The following is a 19,801-nucleotide window of genomic DNA, read 5'->3' as shown; positions in this document are numbered from 1 at the left end:
ATAAAATAAAGAAAAATATAGACCTTTCGTGTGGTGCAATAAATTCACAACAGGACCTACCGGGTTGTGCAATTAATTCACAACAGTCACAATTTAACAATAGTAACGACTGAGTGTAAGATTGGACAAAGGTGGGGGAGGGGGACATGCATAAACAATAACCACGGCTACCAGTCCCACTGTAGACTTTTCAATACCCCCACAACTGCCACTGTTAACAGCCCTCATATTCCACAGCTACTAATTATTTGGCGGGAAAAGTAATATTTATTGAAAAATGACCCTAAATTTTCGGGTCAATCGTGGGTCATCCTTAGCCTTATTTACGACTGATCACTTGGCTTTTGTTTGGGTCCTTTGGGAAACGCGAGATAGTGAGGATGGCTAGCTTTTGCAACTCCTCACTCTGAAAGACTCTCTTCAGATCCAGTTGATAAAGTGAAATCCCTTTTTAACTTGCACGAAAAAAGAAAGCTCAGGTAACTGGTATGTTTGATACAACCTTTTGCTTTTATTTATGTTGATTAGGCCGCGACAGATCACTTTTTGTTCAATCATATTGTCATGCACCATACATACGACAATGAACTGAAATATTTGGATCGGAACATTTTGGTTGCAGATGATTTGGTTGTTGATAATCCCATTAGCAGTCCTTTGAAAGACAAGGTTTTCTTCTCCCCCGAACTTCACCAACCAAATTCTTTGTTTTGAGAATGTTTGAGATTGAAAACGAAGTGGCAGACAATCTTAACATAGAGTTTGGCGTTTGGTGTTAATAGAGTGTGTCTGTGTGGGTTGGGGGGATCTCAAGTAAAGTTTGTAGTTTGTTTTAATTTCTTCTATATTTTTGAAAATATTAGATCTTTACTTATTTGTTTTTATTTCTGTTTAGGGCTCTCATTGTTCTCTAAAATACAAGAGATATGGTATACCTGAATTTGACATTAGATGTGAAATAGTGACTAAAAGGAGTTGCGGATGGCAGGTACGTACAATATAGATATAGTACAGTGTTATTCATTAGTTTTTCCATTGAATGCTAGCTCTTTTCCATAGCTTCAAGTTCATTAATTCCAACTATATATATGGTCTATGTATTACTTTTTTTCCTGGACAAAAATAAAACATAAAAGTTGGAAGTCGTCTACAGAGCCGACACTTGGAAAAGAAAATTAAATAAAGAATAATCTAATATATTGGTGGATTAAGTGTATACTAAAGAATAATTTTATATAATATTATACTTTGGTTTAGGTGACAGAATAATATATACGTACTTATGTACCCAAAAGAAAGAATAATATATATTTTCACTTATCTTTATCAACATTACATTACATAACGTTATATCGAAAAAAAAATGCCACTACATATAGATATTAACGGAATCTAAATGTTAATAGAGGTTCAAATTTCAGTACCCCTTTGCAATGGGGACGATGCATCAACTCTTTTCTAGTCAGTCCTACTGCTTGGCGTTCCCACTAGCTATAGGACACTCTTAATCATATTTGTATCTTGTACGTTATTTGAGAAAATTTAATAAATTAAAAAAGGCTCAATTATAAATACACCCACTAACTAACTATACGTGATATTTCAGATTGGTCCATGAATAAAAAAATATTTCAGATTAGTACACTAATTAATATAAATTTACAAAATAACACATCCGTTACAAATTCTGTTAATAAAGACATTAAGATGTAGACAGTACTGATGTGGATTTTTTAATGATGTGAACACTAAATTTAAACCACATGAATTAATGATGTCATATTTAATTTTATTTTTACAGGGTTTAAAAGTTTTGTTAGTTTGTTTTTAAATTTTTTTAATCAATATGACATTATTAATTCATGTAGAGTAAATTTAGTATCCACATCATTCAAAAAATTTACGTCATTGTTATCCAAAGTAGTATTTAACTATCTTTTTTTATGGAATTCATATTAGATGTGCTTGTTTGTAGTTTTTTCTTTTTTATTAGTTAGTGGACTAATTTAAAACATTTTTTTTGTTCATGTACCAATTTGAAATACCCCCTATAGTTGGTGAGTGTATTTTGTAATTGAGCCATTGAAAAATAATCATGTCACCCTACAAAATAAGGTTGTGTACATGCAGACCTGCAATGCATGGGCTTGCATATGCATGAAATTAAGGTTCTATAATTTGTATTTATTTTTTTTGTAGATATAAATCATATAATTAAATTTTCATGGTAGATGTGTTAATTAGAAAGCTGTTTAGTGTATTTATTTATTTATTTATTTTTCAAGAGCGCCTGTTTAGTGTATTTCAATTTTCAATCACCTTTCTTTATTTAGATAGTTACATTTATTTAGGAATTCTATTAGGCTTTTATTTTGTCCTGTAACCAAGGGTTTAAATTTCGATTTTTAAGGGTTCCGAAATTTTAACACTCATTCGACCAAATTTCGGAAAATTTCGCCGAAATTTCGAAAATTAGCGAAATTTTGTCGAAATTTCGCTAAATACCCAGCTGAAGCCAGTGATGGACTGAGGAAGGAAGCAAAGACCAGAGGAAGAGAGGGGAGAAAGAGGCGAGCTGGCCTCGTCGCCGGTCGTCGCCGAAGGCAGTAGATCGAAGAGAGAGAAGAGATCGGCGTGGGTCTGGTGGCTGGGCAGTGGGAAAGAAGGAGAAAAGAGGAAGAGAAGGAGGGAGGAGAAAGAGGGAGGAGAGAGAAGGTCTTGGCGTGGGTCTGGTGGCTGGGCATGCAGTGGGAAAGAAGAAAGAGAAGGAAAAGGTGAATTCACGGAAAGAAAGAAGAAAAGAAGGAAGGAAGGAAAGGAAGGAAAAAGAAAAGAAAAGAAAGAAAAGAAAAAGAAAAGAAAAGAAAGAAAAAGGAAAAGAAAAGAAAAAGAAATGAAAAGAAAAGAAAGAAATGAAAAAGAAAAGAAAAGAAAAGAAAAGAGAAAGGAAAAAAAAAGTTTAGAATTGGTTGAGGACTTGAGGTTTGGGGTCTCTGTGTAATTAGAAAGAAATAAAAAATTTAGGATTTCGTTTAGTTGTTTTTAAATTTTAAATCCTATTACATTTTTATATAAAAATAATTAAAAATATCTTAAAGAGCCTAAACTTTAATATCTTATACCATATCCTAAAGAATATAGAATACACATTATAAAATATATAAAATTTAGTGTATATATTATAGAGTATATAAGATTTAGTATATAGAGTATATATGATTTAGTGTATAAATTATAGAGTATAAAAAATATAATAATTTTATTTATTCATTATACTAATTTTATTTAATAGTATTTGTTTCCAGCGCGCATTATATTCATCACATATCACATGAAACCTACCATATAATTTGGTTTTTTCAATGTTTTTTATCAATGTAGTATATAATATGTTAAATAAATATATGGTAAAGTTTCATTCAAAATTTCCGTATTTTGATAACAATTTCCGTCGTTTCCGTCGAATTTTTGTCGAAATTTAAAAATCTTCGAAATTTCCGTCGAAATTTCCATCGAAATTTCCATCGAAATTTCTGTCAAAATTTCCATCAAAATTTCCTCGAAACTCGAAATTTTATTCCTTGCCTGTAACTTACAACATGCATATCACATTTCCAAAATCTAGTTGACTACAGTTATAATCTAGTGTTAAGACCACGTACAGTCTAGAAACGAAAGCTTACGATCACAACAAAAACAAATCCAAACGTTATGATGTTAACTGATGTGATATGATAGTGTTTCATTATTTATATTTGGGTTTACTAAGAACTTAATTTATTCTAAAAAGTAAAATACTTTGTGTCACGTATGATATCATCTGAATGAAAAATTATTAGATATATTCGATACACTGTTGTATGGTATAATTAATTTAATATTTAAGGGTATTATGGAATAGTATATTTATATTAGTAGGATATAGTATTAATACCATTCACATATATTATGACACATTGAATTAGTTATACTACATGACGATGTATCGGGTACACAAAATAATTTCTTCATTTGAAGAGAAATAGTTGCACTTGTCCCCTTAATTTGTAGAGAAGAACTTACCTATCCCCCATGTGATGCACATGACATCCCTCTCTTTTCTCTCATTGACTTCTGCTCTTTTTCTCTCTATTTCTCTCATCTATTATTTCTATTTCTCTTTTCAATAAATGTCACATCACTATAACACGGGAAGGCAAAATTTTTCATAATTTATAAGTCTCTCCTAAATGGTTTATATGTCTCCTTGTCTGTTTTTACTTTTATCTTCCAAAGTGTTTTTTAACATTTGGGCCACCAACGAAATCAAACTCACAAGCATTAAATCATATGCATAAGATAAAACAATGTCATCAGCCATTCTAATTCAATAAACTAAAATATATGCTAACCTGATGGATGATATTGGCTGACCTTGACCGTTTTTTTTTCCCTTGCAGAAACGGTTGCAGTTATTTCCAGCGTCTTTGGTTGTGCAACGGTAGTTGTAACTTTGGTATCACCCTGTTTACGTGACCCCCTATCTGAGGAATATAAACTTTTCAGAAAACGCAAAGAAAATCTTGACAAATTAAAATGTGAAAAGGACAATCTGGTACAACGAAGGACAGAAGTAAAACGACAATGTGAGGTGAAGGTGGTGAAAAAGTCTTTAAAAGTTTCTAAGTGGTTGCAAGAGGCACAGAGCTTTATCGAGGAAGCTGATGGCTGGAATTTTGAAGGCAGAATACGTAAGAGTTGCTGTGGTCTACCCCACTATTGGTCACAGTATAAAGCTGGAAAAAGAATTGATGAAAAAGTTAGGCAGTTGGAAGAACTACAAAAGAATGGCGAAAAATTTATTGATGTGCAAGAATCCGATGTGGTGGGACAAGTGATCATATGCACCGAAAAACTAGTGGGCACGGCAGCAAGCAAAGTTGAAGAGATTATGAATTGTGTAAGAGGAAAGGAGTTTGGGACGATACTTGTTTATGGTATGGCTGGTTCGGGCAAGACACAAGTTGTGTCGCATGTCAATAACCAGATATTAGTTGACGACAATAACAGCAATGGAAATAGTGAAGACCGTTTCGATAAAGTTATTTGCGTGACTGTGGAGAATGATGGATTATCTGAATCACCCATCGATAACTTGCAGAAGAAAATTGCAGAGAAACTACAAATCGATTTTAATAAGGCACCTGGGAGTAGAGCAGACACATTGGCAGATGCATTGAAAAAGAAAAGATTTCTGATCATTTTGGATGATATGTGGAAGAAGCTCTCTCTTGAGGAAATCGGGATTCCAAGGCCAACCAAGGATAATGGCTGCAAGGTTATAATTGTATCCAGATCACTTCCAGTGGGCAGTGACATCAAAATTCATAAGAAGGTTGAGACCCATCTTCTCTCGGTTACAGAGTCACAAGAATTGTTTGAGAGTGAAGCTGACATTAAATTGTCACAATTAAGCGAAGATAGTGTAGCTACTGCAAAGCACATGATAGATGAATGTCAGGGTTTGCCCTTGGCAATTTTCTCACTGGCACAAAGCTTGACAGAATTGAAGATGGATGATTCTGGTGATGTTGAGGCTGCATGGAAAGAAGCATTTACTAAATTGAAAACTCCTACACTTTTGGAAAGCATGAATGAGAGGGCATTTGCTCGTCTGAAATATAGCTATGATATGCTGAAGAAAGAATCCCAGCAGTGTTTCCTCTACTGTGCATTATACCCATCTGGTCATGACATTGAAAAAAAAGAGTTAGTGGAGCATTGGTTTTGGGAGGGTTTATTGGATAGCAGAGGGAGAAGAAGGCAGATAGAAGATATGACACAAGCAAGAGAGATACTGGATGAGCTCAAAAGAGCTCACCTTGTGCAAGAAACAGTGAGTCAAGAAAGTGGCAAAGAATGCATCAAGATGCGCAACTTAGTCAGGCATATGGCAGTCCATCTTACCAAAACAAGCCCTCATCAGTTTCTAATCAAAGCTGGGGAGAAGCTTACCTACCTCCCGTTGCAAGATGAGAACTGGTCTGAAATGGAGAGAGCCTCGTTGATGGGAAATCAGCTTAAAGCACTTAAGGAAGTACCCGAGTTTCCCAAGCTATCCACATTACTTCTGCAGAAAAACCCCATCTTTCACTTGCATGACAATTTCTTTTCTAGTATGCCTAACATCAAAGTTCTAGACCTTTCTCATACTGTTATCCATTCCCTTCCAAAGTCAACCTTTTCTAACTTGAAAAAACTAAGAGCACTCCTCTTGCGTGATTGTCCCAACTTAAAATCTCTGCCCTCTTTGGCAATGTCTAAGAAACTACTTGTTCTCGACCTTTCTGGTACTCCCATAGAACGATTGCCTGATGGGATGAAGGAATTAGCCAACCTTATTCGCCTAAACCTGTCTCGTACCAATGTGGGAGAATTTCAAGCTGAATTAGTGCGTGCATTAGTCTGTCTGGAAGAGCTGTTAATGATAACTAACTCTGCTTCTTTGTGGGGATCTACCAAAGGAGAAAGTATTAAGGAGCTGGGCGCCCTTCAACGTTTAGCTATTCTTCATATCAACTTCCTAGATGCAGAAGCCTTTAATAGATATGTTTCTTCAAAGCTTCATTCTCTATCCAAATTCAAATTCTGTGTGGGTGGTTCTTGTGAAAATAAGTTACCTGAAAACAGCGTAGTATTCATCAAAAGTGACTTCAAAGGGAAACCAGTCTCACTCCCAGAAGACACCTCTGAGCTGCATGTACTGAGAAATTTGGATCTACCTTGGCTGCAGGTTACTTGTTGTCTAAGGAGCCTCAAGGTGATCAATATTTCTGGCTGCGAAAGTTTGGTCTATTTATTCAAGATTGACATGTTGTACTACCTTCCAATCCTCGAAACAATATCAGTTGACAAATGTCAGAAGATGGAGGGGTTGATAGAGTCCAACAGTGGCGATCCACTTCAGGTTCCACCTCATTCGAAGCACCTAAAGGTCGTCCATATCTCTGACTGTGAAAATTTGGTCTACTTGTTCAGGAAAGAGATGCTGCGATACTTCCCAAACCTCCAAGACATCTCCATCAGACAACGCCAAAGGAACCAAGTGGAAAATGAGTCAAAAGAGCCCAATGTTTTTCCTGCTATGGATCCAGGGGAACAGGAGTTGGTGTTGGTCGATCCACTTAAATTAAGGAACATGAAGTACAATGGAAAAAAGGAGGAGGGTAATTCTCAGCAAACCATTTGGAACTTTCCTGAGTTAAAGATGAAGATCATAACTTCTCTGCTACCCAAGACAAGGTTAGTATGCCACAAACGATTAAGCCTTAATAGTTCATTGTACATGTACCAATTCTTCAACTTCTCCTGGTATGCAACCACAGGACAAGGTTATTGAATTTAAAGTTGGTTGTTTTCATAATTCCCCTTGCATTGATTGGAAATTATATATTGATTACGAATTTTCTATTTGTTATGAAAATTTTGTACGGGCTCATTCAGTGGCACCAAGAAGATGACAAGGAATCGCAGCTTTGGTACGTCCTTTCTCTCACAAACAATTTTTGACAGAATTCTTATGAGGACTATGTCTTCTTCTCCTTTTTACCTCTTCTAAAGGCAGAAGTGCTTGACTTTCAAGGCGTGTACTCTTCAATGATGAATTCTGTTTTACCTTCGAACTGACTGACAAGGAGAGTTTTTTGACTAAATGATTTATTCCCATGTTAAATATGCCATTGACTATTAGCATTCTGTTTTTGGTGTTTGCAGAGTCTGTTCTGGAGGCAGCACCAAGTGCATACGGTATGCTCTTACACTCATGTCTCAACTATGTTTTCCTTTTTATGTTTGGGAGCTACATCTACATTCCTGTCTATCTTAAATATCATCCAGTTCAAACCACATTACTATAAACTCGTTAATTAACTCTTGGCGTTCTGTTGTGGTGATAACAGGAGCTTTATCAAGAACAGTTTCTCGTAGAAATGGTATGCTTTCATAACCATTATCAATATATATACACTGTAAGCCCCGGTTGGGACCAAAAAAAAAAGGGGCAAATCTGACATCTTCCCAGGGATGGCATTCACTAGATTTGTTATGGATCCATGTACGGTCCATCTCAAGTCTCAACCATGAACTGGTTTGCAGGTTGTGGTGTGACCCCTTCCAATTTCCAAACCTAATGCACAAACATGCACAATCCAACTCATTCTAGTAACTTCCCTTCCCCTTTTTGATTCAGATGATAAGGGGCTTTCATCGCACTCAACTCACCTTATTACTCCTCCGCGACATAGTGAGAGCATTATACAGAATAGAAAGGACTACCTTCAGTTTAACCCGGATATTGACAACATTGGCACCAAAATCAGCCAAAGATTCCTCACCAACTTATATGCCATTGCCACCTTTGTTGGCTCTGCAATGCGGCAGAAGTTGCTGAATCCATCAGTTCCAAACCTCAAAATGCTGCAAATGGTAACCAAATATTTTTTTTCCTCTAAATTCTAGAGACAATTTGCTCTTTATATATATACAATTTTTTTTTTTTTTATGATTAAGTTCGTTATATATGCAGGATCATGAGGAAAAAACTATTGAGCCCAGCAGCAGCAGCCCAGCTCAGTCCAGCTGAAACCTATTTCTTCTACCTCCTATTGGTTTCAACATAAAGTGGTTTGTCTTCTCTTTAAGTTATTGTGGTAACAATAATAAGATCTGGTTGATGCAGGCTTTCCTTCCTCCACCAAATGACCCACACGCGTTTCAGTACCCTTTGTAATACGCATCACAATAACGCGAAACTCTCTGAGTACTTGCTTGCCCAAAATGATTTGTATGAACAATATATACTTTCTTTTTTTAAACTCTGCAATGCTACATGACGAGTTTGTTTAAAACTGATGGACAATAATGTGACTCAAAATCTCCAACTATATTTTGCACTTTTGATGATGGTGGTGATAATGATTCGATGCTTAATGTGTATGCAACTCTAAATACTTAATTGACAATAGTTATATAATTAAAGGATTTTCGATTGATTTAATTTTTTATAAAAATAATCTTTAACGAGTTATTTAAAATATAAATGATTTTGATCATGCACCAGCATTGTCGAAATTTAAATTTGAAAACGAAGTGATTTTGAAGTATCCCTAATGGTGACCCAGGTACTGTCCTTCTTAGTTTACTTCAATTTTGCTAACAATTTTTATAGTTTGGCAGAAGCTGAAAAGCAAAGTAGATAATAATGTACCTGTGATAGGGATATGGTAGTGTCACATAGAGAGAATAAGGAGAGTAGAGAGAGAGAGAGAGAGAGAGAGAGAGAGAGAGAGAGAGAGGAGGACGGGGTTACCAGCCGCGTCATGTAGTTCCTCTCAGCAAAGTAACATGTTGAATAGTATTGGCAATAGAATGACATGTCATTTTTAAACTGCAAAGTAACATAAATATGATTCAATATATTAACCAAAAAAAAAAAATTCAACAACATAATAAAAATAATAAATATTTTGTTTTTTCTGTTAACTTAACGAGTTTTGTACAAATATGTTTGATGATAGGGGTGTGTTTCGGCCGGATCGGATCGGAAATAGGGTGTTCCAATTTCAATCCAAAAAATTTTGGAATAGAATTTATGTTCCAATTTCCATTCCAAAAAATCGGAATTTCAACATCTCATTCCGATTCGGAATTTTCGGATTTTTCGAAATTTTCAGAATTTTTCGGAATATAACATTTTCGGAACTTTCGGATAAACATTTGAAATTTTCGAATAAAAAATCGGAATTTTCACATTTTCATAATATTTTTTAGAACATGTTCGGATTTTTTTTTAGAATAATGATGAAATTAACAAACAAAAAAATTAAAAGACAATAGATTATGATGCATTTCAATATTTATATTAAAATGTAATTAAAATATATGTCCAATTTAAAAAGAAAATTCAAAATATTAATTTAAATAACATTTAGAACCATACCATCCCATACCATTACCATAAAAAAAATTCTAGAAAAGAAGGGAAAAAAAAAGATGCAATCTAGCAAGGTTTTCATTGCTAGATTATGTATGTTATAAGAGAAATAAATTATGTATGATATATATATTGTGTATGTTTAATGGTATATATTATATATTATAACATACATAATATATAAGAGAAATAAATGTCACTATCAATGTATACTAAGCTTAATAGCACATATCTTAGAGGAGGGGGATTAATCTTTAGAGCTCATCCAACATTGTTAGAATAAATGTCACTAGTAGATACATGTTACTCACACACACACACATATATAAATGTGTATATAAATACATGTTACTCATATATATATGTGTATATAAATACATGTTACTCAAATAATATATATATATATATATCATGTTTGAAATTTTGAATATAATAAGCTTAAATATTTAGTAATTAGTAATTACAATTGGTGGGATATTTCAGTCGGAATAATTGTAGAATTGTCTCATATCTTCAATTCCCCTCCCTAATAAAAAAAAATAGTAATTACATGTACGGAAAAATGTGGGTGTTTGTGTTACCAACTTACCATTTATGTTATTATGATACACATATATTTATAATGTACATATGTTTATATTAATATATAGTATTAGTCATCTTTTTAAAAATATATGTTATATGTATCATACTAAATAAATGATAAAATATATAATATGGAATAAATTTGCATAATTTCGGAAATATCGGATCGGAATGCCTTCAGAACATTTCGGATTTTTTTGGATCGGAATTCGGATCGGAATCGGAATTTACATAAACATTCCAATTCCAATCCAATTTTTTTCGGAATTTTCGGATTTCGGCATTTTTGGATTCGGCATTTTCGAATTCGGAATAAAAATGGAAATTTTCGGATAGGAATCGGTCGGATTCGGATTTTCCAATCCAAATCACACCCCTATTGATGAGTGATGAATGTTTCACTTAAGTTAAAACCCAGTGAGTGAGTGGCCAAAAAAAAAAACAAGTGAGTGAGTCAGGCAGCAGCGAGCAGGTCCCTGTTTAGTGTTGCTGGCTTGTGATAAATGAAGAAAACAGCGTCTGAAACTGAAAGATATTATTGAGTGATATAAGGTTCAATAACAATACAATAATCACTCACCGACTCACCCAACAACCCTGAAGAAGTGAGTTGGCAAAATCCGATTCATTCACTCAAATTCTCACCACAAAGGTCTCTCTCTCGGATTTATAGGAACCACTTGCTTGCTCCGATTCGGTATGCTTCTTTTTCTCGTTATATGCACTGATTGTCAGCTCAAATTCATGTCTTCTGCTATGTTCCTTGCGATCAATTATGGGTTTTCTGTATTTTTCTCTTCTGTATTAATTGCCAATAGTTATAGAAATTTAGACGAGATATTTAATTGTCTAGTAAATAAAGAACAATAAGAATAGTGGAACCAATTATAAAAAGGGTATCTGGGTTTGCTCGCAATAATTGTGGAACAAATTAGTAAGTTCCGATTTCAATATCTGATCTTATTGCAACATCCGCAAAATTTAATTGTAGTGTGAAAACTACGGTGGGCTGTATCTTAATTTTAAGAACTTTACATATCTTAAAAAGATAGGTTCACTGTTTAACAAGATCAAATTGAAAGCAAATGTAACCTTTTAATGCTCAGAGAGCGCAATATGAAGATTGCAAGTGTCATTTAGAATTGTTGCTCTTGTAAATGTTTGCTTGGTGATGCATTTTCTGAACCTGCATCACTTGGGATATGGCTGACTGTTTAGTACCTTTGTATTGATTTTAACATGTAGAATCTGAAGATCATTTAACATTCTTGGGCAGATCCTAACCTCAGCTTCCATCTTGCTGCCGAATAATGGATTTAAGTACAATGGATCGTGGGCAATTGACCATGATAGGATCTGCATTTTGTGTGATGCTTACAATGCATTTCACAGTCCAGCTATTGTCACAGCATCTCTTCTACTGGAAGAACCCAAAGGAACAGAAGGCTATAATAATTATTATCCTTATGGCTCCAATATATGCAGTTGACTCGTTTGTGGGTTTATTGGATATTCAAGGAAGCAAAGCATTTTTCATGTTTTTGGACTCAGTTAAGGAGTGTTATGAGGCTCTGGTGAGTGCCTCCAACTTTATTATGTTTGTCCTTGTCATGTGTCTCTTATGGCTTGTCAGAATTGCTAACCTCTTAGTGTTACGACTTCCAGGTGATAGCTAAGTTTTTGGCTCTAATGTATAGTTTCCTGAATATATCTATAAGCAAAAATATTGTGCCAGATGAAATCAAAGGAAGAGAAATTCACCACTCGTTTCCTATGACTCTTTTTCAGGTATGGGAATTGTTTTATGCTCTTTCCGTTTCCAGGATCTTATCTTAATATATTAACTATTATTTGCCAAGCCAGTGCAATGAACATGTTGGTTCTGAATACAAACACTAATTAGTATTATATAAGCTTCTCTTTGTAGTTAAAAGCACAATTCATTGAATATGTTAAATCTATTATATAATAACAGATACAATGTGACTTAACAAACTGCAGCCTCACACTGTTCGGCTAAACCACCATACCCTGAAGCTACTCAAATATTGGACTTGGCAGTTTGTCATCATCCGCCCAGTTTGTTCTGTTTTGATGATAACACTACAATTAGTTGGACTGTACCCCAGCTGGTTGAGCTGGACATTCACCATCATTCTTAACGTTTCAGTTTCATTGGCGCTGTACTCTCTAGTGGTGTTTTACCATGTGTTTGCAAAAGAATTGGAACCACATTCACCCCTTGCAAAGTTCATGTGCATCAAGGGAATTGTCTTCTTCTGCTTTTGGCAGGTATAGTTTCTCAACCTATTCAGTTCTTTTGCATGCCCGATTGTATATGCATCCTTAAAGAAAATGCAGACAAGGATATAGAATGTAAACAAATCTACAAAGACACCAAGGGAAAGGATATGAAACCCTTCTGTAGAGTCTCCTTGAGTGGTTGGTTTTAACTTTATGAACTTGAAGACCATTAACTTGTTTTGAACTGCTCTCCTCAATTGGGAGAATTATAATTTCAGGGTGATTTTTTGAAATTTAGGGAGAGTTTGGCTTGATAATCTGTGATTCTAGACTTGAAAGCAAAGCCATGTAAGAAAGTGTAAGGTGGTTTTTAATTGAACACCACCTAATGATTCTTCTAAGACCTAATACTGACTTAATTAGCTGGTTCTATTGGAAACTGGTTTTTAATAAACACCACATACAGATTCTTTTAAGACTAAGTATTGTCTTAATCAAGAATTCTCTAATCCGGGATGTGAGATAATGATCATAGGGGCCCCCACACACACAGTTGTACACATTATAAGCCTTTTTTGTTTTTTAATCTTTTTATTTTTGAAGTGCCATTAATTACTTGTTAACAACTGGGACTTTTTGAACAATTTGCAGGGAGTGGTCCTTGACCTACTGGTTGCTGTCGGATTCATTAAATCTCATCATTTTTGGCTAGATGTGGAGCACATTGAGGAAGCTATTCAGAATGTCTTGGTATGTCTGGAGATGGTCGTCTTTTCCGTCCTCCAGCAATATGCATACCATGTTGGACCTTACAGTGGAGACGTTGAAAAGATGAGATTAAACAAGAAAAAGGAGTGATTTGAAGAGTTCTCACAGTCGCATACTTGAGTGTGATTTCCTTTTTACGTATTAGTACCTCTCCATGATATTATGTAGGTTTGGATCTGCAACTTTGAACTCTCATTCCACTTTGAATTTTTGAGATTACATATGATAACAAAAATATTCATAATTTATCACAACAATTTAAAAATAGATGGTCTTGGTTCAACCAAAACATCATTAGGATGACGACTGGATGGTGTTGCGACTTGCGTGAGTAGTGAGGGTCCCATGATCAACTGCCCAACCAAACTAATAACGTGGCCATCTTTGTACTGTGGCTTTTAATTTCCAAGGTTTGTAAATGGTGATCAAATTCAATATTCAGAGAGGAGAAAACCGTGGATAACCTTTTGTCCACATATAACATGTACATAATAATTTTATGCCTTTCTTGCTTGTGAAAACTGAAAACCATGGATAACCTTTGTCCCTTGCTGATCAGAGAATGCATCTCCCGTGGCTAATTGGGACTAATCCCTACGCAACCCTTAAGAGAGAGATTACTTTGTTTGGGGATGAAGACAAGTAATGAAGTTCTAAACCCTAATTCGGGTTTATCTTTTTTTAAATTGTACAAAATAACAATTTATTGATTCGGATTACAATAATCTGAGTTAGGGGGATGTTACTTATACAAACAAACATGGGATTTCATGAATGACGAACAACACTCAAGCAGCCTAATTGAAGAGATTTTGTTTTTGGGTTAGGACTAAATGTATGTCTGTTTGTTTGGGCAGGTAAGCCAAACGAGAAGGACTTACCTTGCCACCTGCTATCCCCCCTTCTCTCTCTCTCTCTCTTTCTAACACCTGTCCTGTTATAGAAACAGGTAAGTTATTCTCAAGCCAAACAGTGGACTGCACAAAGTGCAAGTAACACCAAACAAAAAACAGAGGACAGCGCCGCCAAAGGCCAGTCACGCGTGACGCGTCATAGAGGAAAAGCCAAACGCGAAAAAGGACAAGCTATTGGCATTTGACGCGTGTGTGTTATATTGTAGATGCCACCCTCCGAAGACCAAACACGACAACACAGCAAAGAGAGAAGAAAGAATAAGATACTCGCTTTTCATTTTCAGAATCACAAAGAAAGACCGAGCCTTTTTTTGAGAAACAGAGAGAAAGAGCTGTTTGGATTGCCACAGCAATATGAACCACAAGGCTAACGTTTCTAAAGAGCTTAATGCCCGACACAGAAAGGTCTCTCTCTCTCCTTCTCTTCGTTTGACTTATATAAATTTCTAATCATATGGTTGCAAGGTTTCGGTTTTCTTTCTTGTTTTGTGTGGTTGTGGAATTGAATATCTGGGTTCGTTTTTGGTCGAGTTTTAAGCTAAGCATGAATAAGTGTTTTGGGCTGATGGGGTTGGCTTCAAGCTCTATACATACATATATATATATATATACATACATATATATATATACATACATATATATATATATATCAGTTATTATGCTCCAAGTTAAGCTAAGCCGCTAAGGCATACTACCTTGCAGTCATATGGTTTCATGACTATCCTTTGTGGTTTTATTGTAGCTGGACTAATTATATGCCTTAATGATTCATACCCATTTGCAGTGCTTCTTCTTTTGGCTTGGCAAACTGGGTTTTGTTCAAGATGTTATTTGGGTCTTCAACAAGACTTTATGGGTTATTTGCATATTGTTCTAACTTTAGGAGTAAGAAATTAGAAATCCAGTTTCAAATAGATCGGGGAGTCTCAAATGATCAGTATTGATTTTGGGTGGACCGTAATGATATTAACAGAATTGGTTATCTGGTAGTAAGTTAGTAACCATGTTCTTTGTCTTATGCTGCATTCAATTATTTCATCCAAATAATCTTAAAATAAAAAAATAAAAAATTTTATTCAGTTCACATAGTAGCTGAAGCTATTAAAGTATTGATGGTGCAAGAGCAGTATAGTCAAGGTCCACAATGAGTTGTCACTTGTTCAGAAGATGGTGATAACAATATAGTTTGTGAACTAACACACAAACATAGCTGTCTATTATGTTAGATGTTTAATTATTTTTTTTTTTGTATTTTTTGTTTCTTTATCTGAGTAGTTAAGCTTCTAAGCATTTGTATCACTTTTTAGATTAAAGCTGACCAAGTGACAGACTGTCCTCTTATTATTATTATTTTTTTCTAAACACCCCGCCCCCTCATGTTTGTGTTTTCTAGTTTTGTATTTGCTCCGGTTTCACTATTAACTCTAATCTTGTTGAGTCTTATCTGGTTTCTTTGTCTGTAGATATTGGAGGGTCTTCTTAAACTACCAGAGAACAGAGAATGTGCAGACTGCAAAGCCAAGTAGGTATCTAGATAGTATTTTGTCTAAAGCAGAAACACTGTAATAGTTTGAATAACAAAGATTAAGGGGAAGAAACAGAGTGATCAAACTTTATTATTTTCAATGCTGTATTTCACTGGAGGATTAATTTGTCATCAACATCTTATATTTATTGTTGATTTATAATGGTGCCTTTTGTATGCAGAGCTCCGCGATGGGCTAGTGTGAATCTTGGGATCTTCATATGCATGCAATGTTCAGGGGTCCACAGAAGTCTTGGGGTACACATATCAAAGGTGACATATTTTTTCCCCCATTTATATAGTACTAATTGCATAACTTTTTTATTTTATAAAATTTCATATTCTTTTTACTATTTATATGGTACTCAATTGCTTATATTTTGTACACACCATAGTACCATTCATGTTTGGCCTGAACTCTTGACCATAAAACAGATGAGTCCTTGCAATAAAAGCTTTTTTTTTTTTTTTCTCTCTCTCTCTTGCTATGCTATATATATTCTGCATTATTCTAATGATTTTGATGTTGATGCAGGTCAGATCTGCCACTTTGGACACATGGCTTCCAGAGCAGGTTGCATTTATCCAATGTAAGTACCAATGTTATTGTACAGGCTTCTTTTCACTCTGAAGGGAGTGAAGTTTAAAATTATGATACGAGTACTGAAAGTCCTTTTGGTTTCTTGTTGCTGCTAGTTATGGGAAATGATAAATCGAATAGTTATTGGGAAGCAGAGCTGCCTCCTAATTATGACAGAGTTGGAATCGAGAATTTCATTCGTGCAAAGTATGACTTCATTGATTATTGGTTTAGAGTATTGGTATTTATATGATGTAGTACTATTATTCATTATTGGTTCATATTCTGGGCTTTGGTGTTAAGGTGCTTATGTTATTGATTAGGTATGAAGAGAAAAGATGGGTTCCTAGGGATGGAAAACTTAAATCACCTCCCAGGGTGAGTGGGGAGAAGACTTCCATTTATAGAGAGAGATCCGAAAATAGTAGTCAGCATGGCTATGGGAAAGGTATTGAACGCTTTTATGAGGAGCAGAAAGATGGAAAACTAAAATCACCTCCCAGGGTGAGTGGCGAGAAGACTTCTGTTTATAGAGTGAGATCTGAAACTAGTAGTCAGCATGGCTATGTGAAAGGTATTGAACGGCTTTCAGAGGAGCAGAAAGGTGCTCGTCCACCTGGCACAAGTAACAGTACACCTCAGCAGGTAAATATTATTTGTTCATCTGCCTTTTTTCCGATTAACAACTGATATATATCATGGTGCTTCTTGTTTCGTATGACTTGATTCCTTTTTCTTCCATATCTCTGTGAATGCAAGTAAACTTATGGTCTTGATGGACAGGTCAGTCATGATCCAAAACCACAAAAAGTTGAGCAGCAATCAGAACCAGACGCCTCATCCGCAGCCTCAAAAGCTGAACCAGCAAGTCAGGCAGCTATTGCTATCCCCGTTTCTGCACCAGTTAAAGTGGATTATGCTACGGATCTGTTCAATTTGCTCTCCATGGAGGACTCTAGAGGAAATGACTCTGTCACATCTGCCAATAACAATACATTGGCTGGTTTCCATTGTATGTTTCTTTCGTTTAATATCATTACAGAAACTGTTGCTTTGTTAATATTGTCTTCCCGGGATAAAGAGTTTCAAATTAATAATTTCTTATTAATTTGGTTCCATCATCCATTGACCTTGAACCTCCTTAACTTGCAGCTGCTGAAACAAAATTGACAGAAGAGAAAAATAATACATCAAACAAAATCGCATCTGAAATCAAGATGCAACCAAAATATGGTATTGAGGATTTATTTCAAGATGCATCCCCAGTCACTCAACCCTTTTCAACAAAACCCCAGAATGGTGTGAAGAATGATATTATTAACTTATTTGAGAAGGTATATGTTTGCAAAATTGTTTAGCATGCATCAGAGAAGCATGGATGTGATTTCTCTGACATTCTGTTATTTACCAATGTACTATTAATATTCTGTCTCTGGCATGGATATACATATATATCTATATATTAATACTAATATAGGTTTATTTTCCGCTTACCAATTTAATATTGGATTTTGCGCAGTCCAGTATGGTTTCTCCATTCTCTATGCATCAACAGCAACTGGCAATGCTATCCCAACAACAGTCATTACTCATGGCTGCTGCAGCGAAATCTAATGGATCCCATACCTTTCCTGCAAGCATGCAACCTGGCTCCAATGCTACTCACTCACCCACCCAAAACTGGGGAAGCATTGGCCACCAAGTTCCTGGAAACCTGGTGCCTGCTAATCTCCAAAATTATACTCAGGTTGTGCTTATGAAAAAGCTTGCAACTATTGTTTCCATTTGATGTTCCATCTCTTATCTTGACATTGTTTTCTTGTGCCAGATTGGGAACAGCCATCTTGCACGGCCGGTAGGGAATGCCGTTCCTTTCCCAACCCCAAGGTACAACATTCTACTTTTTATAAGACATGTGAGAAATATTTAGACTCTGTGTTTGTGCATGCGTGCTAGACACTCATGCAGGCTACATTGTGGTTTACATTATTTCTTAACAAAATGTAAAATCTTTAATTGCAGACAAATAAATCCGTAAAATGAAGCATCTTACTGTAATTTCGAAAAGCTCAAGCATTATTTTGAAAGCTAAAAATGATTTTGTTGTCATTGTTTCTGTTGCAGCATGTATACACCAATTAATGGTGTCACAAGCGTCAGAACAAGCGGGTGTTCATCAGCATCACCAATTTCTTCCATCACTCCAGCTAAGTCAGGAAGGGATTTTGATTTCTCATCATTAACAGAAGGATTGTTTACTAAACGATGAGTAATTTATCCATGCTGTGGGTAAATTGAACTGTGTTTGTCAGTACAGTACAGACACAGAAATTGCAGGAAAATATTGGGGCAGTAAGATGGTGATTTCATTTGTATCAGCAGGCCTTTGTCTGTCAATAAAGTTGGGTTCATATTTCCTGGTATGAATTTCACTTGCTTGGTGTAAGTAATTCCTTTTCTTGGGTTCAGACCACGTGGTGCAATATACATGTAAGAGATTCTCTAGCATCAGTCATTCAAACATGCATGGACGATTTTGAGCCGTTCATTAGTGTGACACCATGGAGTCCTAATCAATCAACTATTATCGATCATCCATGTACATGTGGACGTTTGATGCTACAAAATCAACACATGCAAATATGCGAGAAGCACAAAAACACAAATAATGCTAACTAAAAATAAATAGAGAACTTTTCATGGTCAGGAATCAGGATGGGCATCACTGCTTACTGGGTGTAAATATGTAATGAGCAAGACTTGGTTTTAGAGCAATGAGATCTGAGTTATGACCAAGGCAATGGCCAATGGGTCGTATGGAACCTGTATATAAATGTTGCTGGACCAGGCCCACCCGAGAAACAATCCAGACCATAAGAAAGGGGGCCTGACTCATGAGCTATAGAGCCTCCATATTTGACGCTTTAGTGATTTTGAGGAAGGGAATTACCTTTTTTTTTTTTTTTTTTTGGGGGGGGGGGATGTCGAAATATTGAGGAATTTACATATGGCAAGCACGTAAGAAGGACGGTGCTCTCAGTAACGACTTTGACTGAAAGACTGAAAAAGTACACCTAAACCCATAAACGGTTAAACCGTTATTTTATCATCGTACGTATCCCAACTGGCCAATCGCCACACTCCCCTTTGTTTACTGTTTTCTCTGGCCACCGCCCACGACCAATTTGAGGAGTAATATTATTATCTCCAAAAAC

At 35.5% G+C, this 19,801-nt stretch overlaps 3 protein-coding genes across 4 annotated transcripts; all 3 read left to right on the top strand.

Moving 5' to 3' along the window:
* Window positions 1-378: 378 nt before the first annotated feature.
* On the top strand, window positions 379-8,907 carry LOC147296743 (putative disease resistance protein At1g12290). Of its 2 annotated transcripts, XM_086229297.1 has the most exons (9): window positions 379-486; window positions 623-669; window positions 896-988; window positions 4,440-7,281; window positions 7,483-7,517; window positions 7,753-7,785; window positions 7,938-7,970; window positions 8,228-8,463; window positions 8,564-8,907. In XM_086229297.1, exons 3-9 carry the CDS (start codon window positions 982-984, stop codon window positions 8,618-8,620), a joined length of 3,243 nt encoding a protein of 1,080 aa, XP_086085423.1. In that variant the 5' UTR covers window positions 379-486; window positions 623-669; window positions 896-981; the 3' UTR covers window positions 8,621-8,907. The 2 variants fall into 2 exon arrangements, with proteins under 2 accessions (XP_086085423.1, XP_086085422.1); XM_086229296.1 differs by lacking the exon at window positions 623-669 and having other exon boundaries at window positions 388-486.
* A 2,085-nt stretch (window positions 8,908-10,992) lies between these two features.
* On the top strand, window positions 10,993-14,114 carry LOC147296742 (uncharacterized). The gene is made up of 5 exons (XM_086229307.1): window positions 10,993-11,252; window positions 11,832-12,129; window positions 12,221-12,343; window positions 12,557-12,847; window positions 13,451-14,114. Exons 2-5 carry the CDS (start codon window positions 11,866-11,868, stop codon window positions 13,655-13,657), a joined length of 885 nt encoding a protein of 294 aa, XP_086085433.1. The 5' UTR covers window positions 10,993-11,252; window positions 11,832-11,865; the 3' UTR covers window positions 13,658-14,114.
* Window positions 14,115-14,726: 612 nt separating this feature from the next.
* On the top strand, window positions 14,727-19,018 carry LOC147296741 (ADP-ribosylation factor GTPase-activating protein AGD5-like). Its single transcript, XM_086242315.1, has 11 exons — window positions 14,727-14,886; window positions 15,945-16,003; window positions 16,189-16,279; window positions 16,542-16,596; window positions 16,703-16,793; window positions 16,910-17,231; window positions 17,370-17,598; window positions 17,739-17,920; window positions 18,106-18,333; window positions 18,415-18,473; window positions 18,711-19,018. Exons 1-11 carry the CDS (start codon window positions 14,836-14,838, stop codon window positions 18,853-18,855), a joined length of 1,512 nt encoding a protein of 503 aa, XP_086098441.1. The 5' UTR covers window positions 14,727-14,835; the 3' UTR covers window positions 18,856-19,018.
* The last annotated feature ends 783 nt before the right edge of the window (window positions 19,019-19,801 follow it).

Source organism: Dryas octopetala, chromosome 1 (assembly GCF_963921425.1).
Source record: "Dryas octopetala chromosome 1, drDryOcto1.1, whole genome shotgun sequence".
Lineage (NCBI taxonomy): Eukaryota > Viridiplantae > Streptophyta > Magnoliopsida > Rosales > Rosaceae > Dryas > Dryas octopetala.
Note: the sequence above shows the minus strand (reverse complement) of the source record. Positions and strands in the feature narration are given on the sequence as shown.

Excerpts from the sequence above, each read along its gene's own strand:
- LOC147296742 (XM_086229307.1), top strand. The coding sequence starts at position 11,866 with ATGGATTTAAGTACAATGGATCGTGGGCAATTGACCATGATAGGATCT. Across the intron at positions 12,344-12,556 it reads TTCCTATGACTCTTTTTCAG|CCTCACACTGTTCGGCTAAA; the intron begins GTATGGGAATTG and ends AACAAACTGCAG. Across the intron at positions 12,848-13,450 it reads TCTTCTTCTGCTTTTGGCAG|GGAGTGGTCCTTGACCTACT; the intron begins GTATAGTTTCTC and ends AACAATTTGCAG.
- LOC147296743 (XM_086229297.1), top strand. Across the intron at positions 7,786-7,937 it reads GGCAGCACCAAGTGCATACG|GAGCTTTATCAAGAACAGTT; the intron begins GTATGCTCTTAC and ends TGGTGATAACAG. Across the intron at positions 7,971-8,227 it reads AACAGTTTCTCGTAGAAATG|ATGATAAGGGGCTTTCATCG; the intron begins GTATGCTTTCAT and ends TTTTTGATTCAG.
- LOC147296741 (XM_086242315.1), top strand. The coding sequence starts at position 14,836 with ATGAACCACAAGGCTAACGTTTCTAAAGAGCTTAATGCCCGACACAGA. Across the intron at positions 16,280-16,541 it reads TTGGGGTACACATATCAAAG|GTCAGATCTGCCACTTTGGA; the intron begins GTGACATATTTT and ends ATGTTGATGCAG. Across the intron at positions 17,599-17,738 it reads TACATTGGCTGGTTTCCATT|CTGCTGAAACAAAATTGACA; the intron begins GTATGTTTCTTT and ends CTTAACTTGCAG.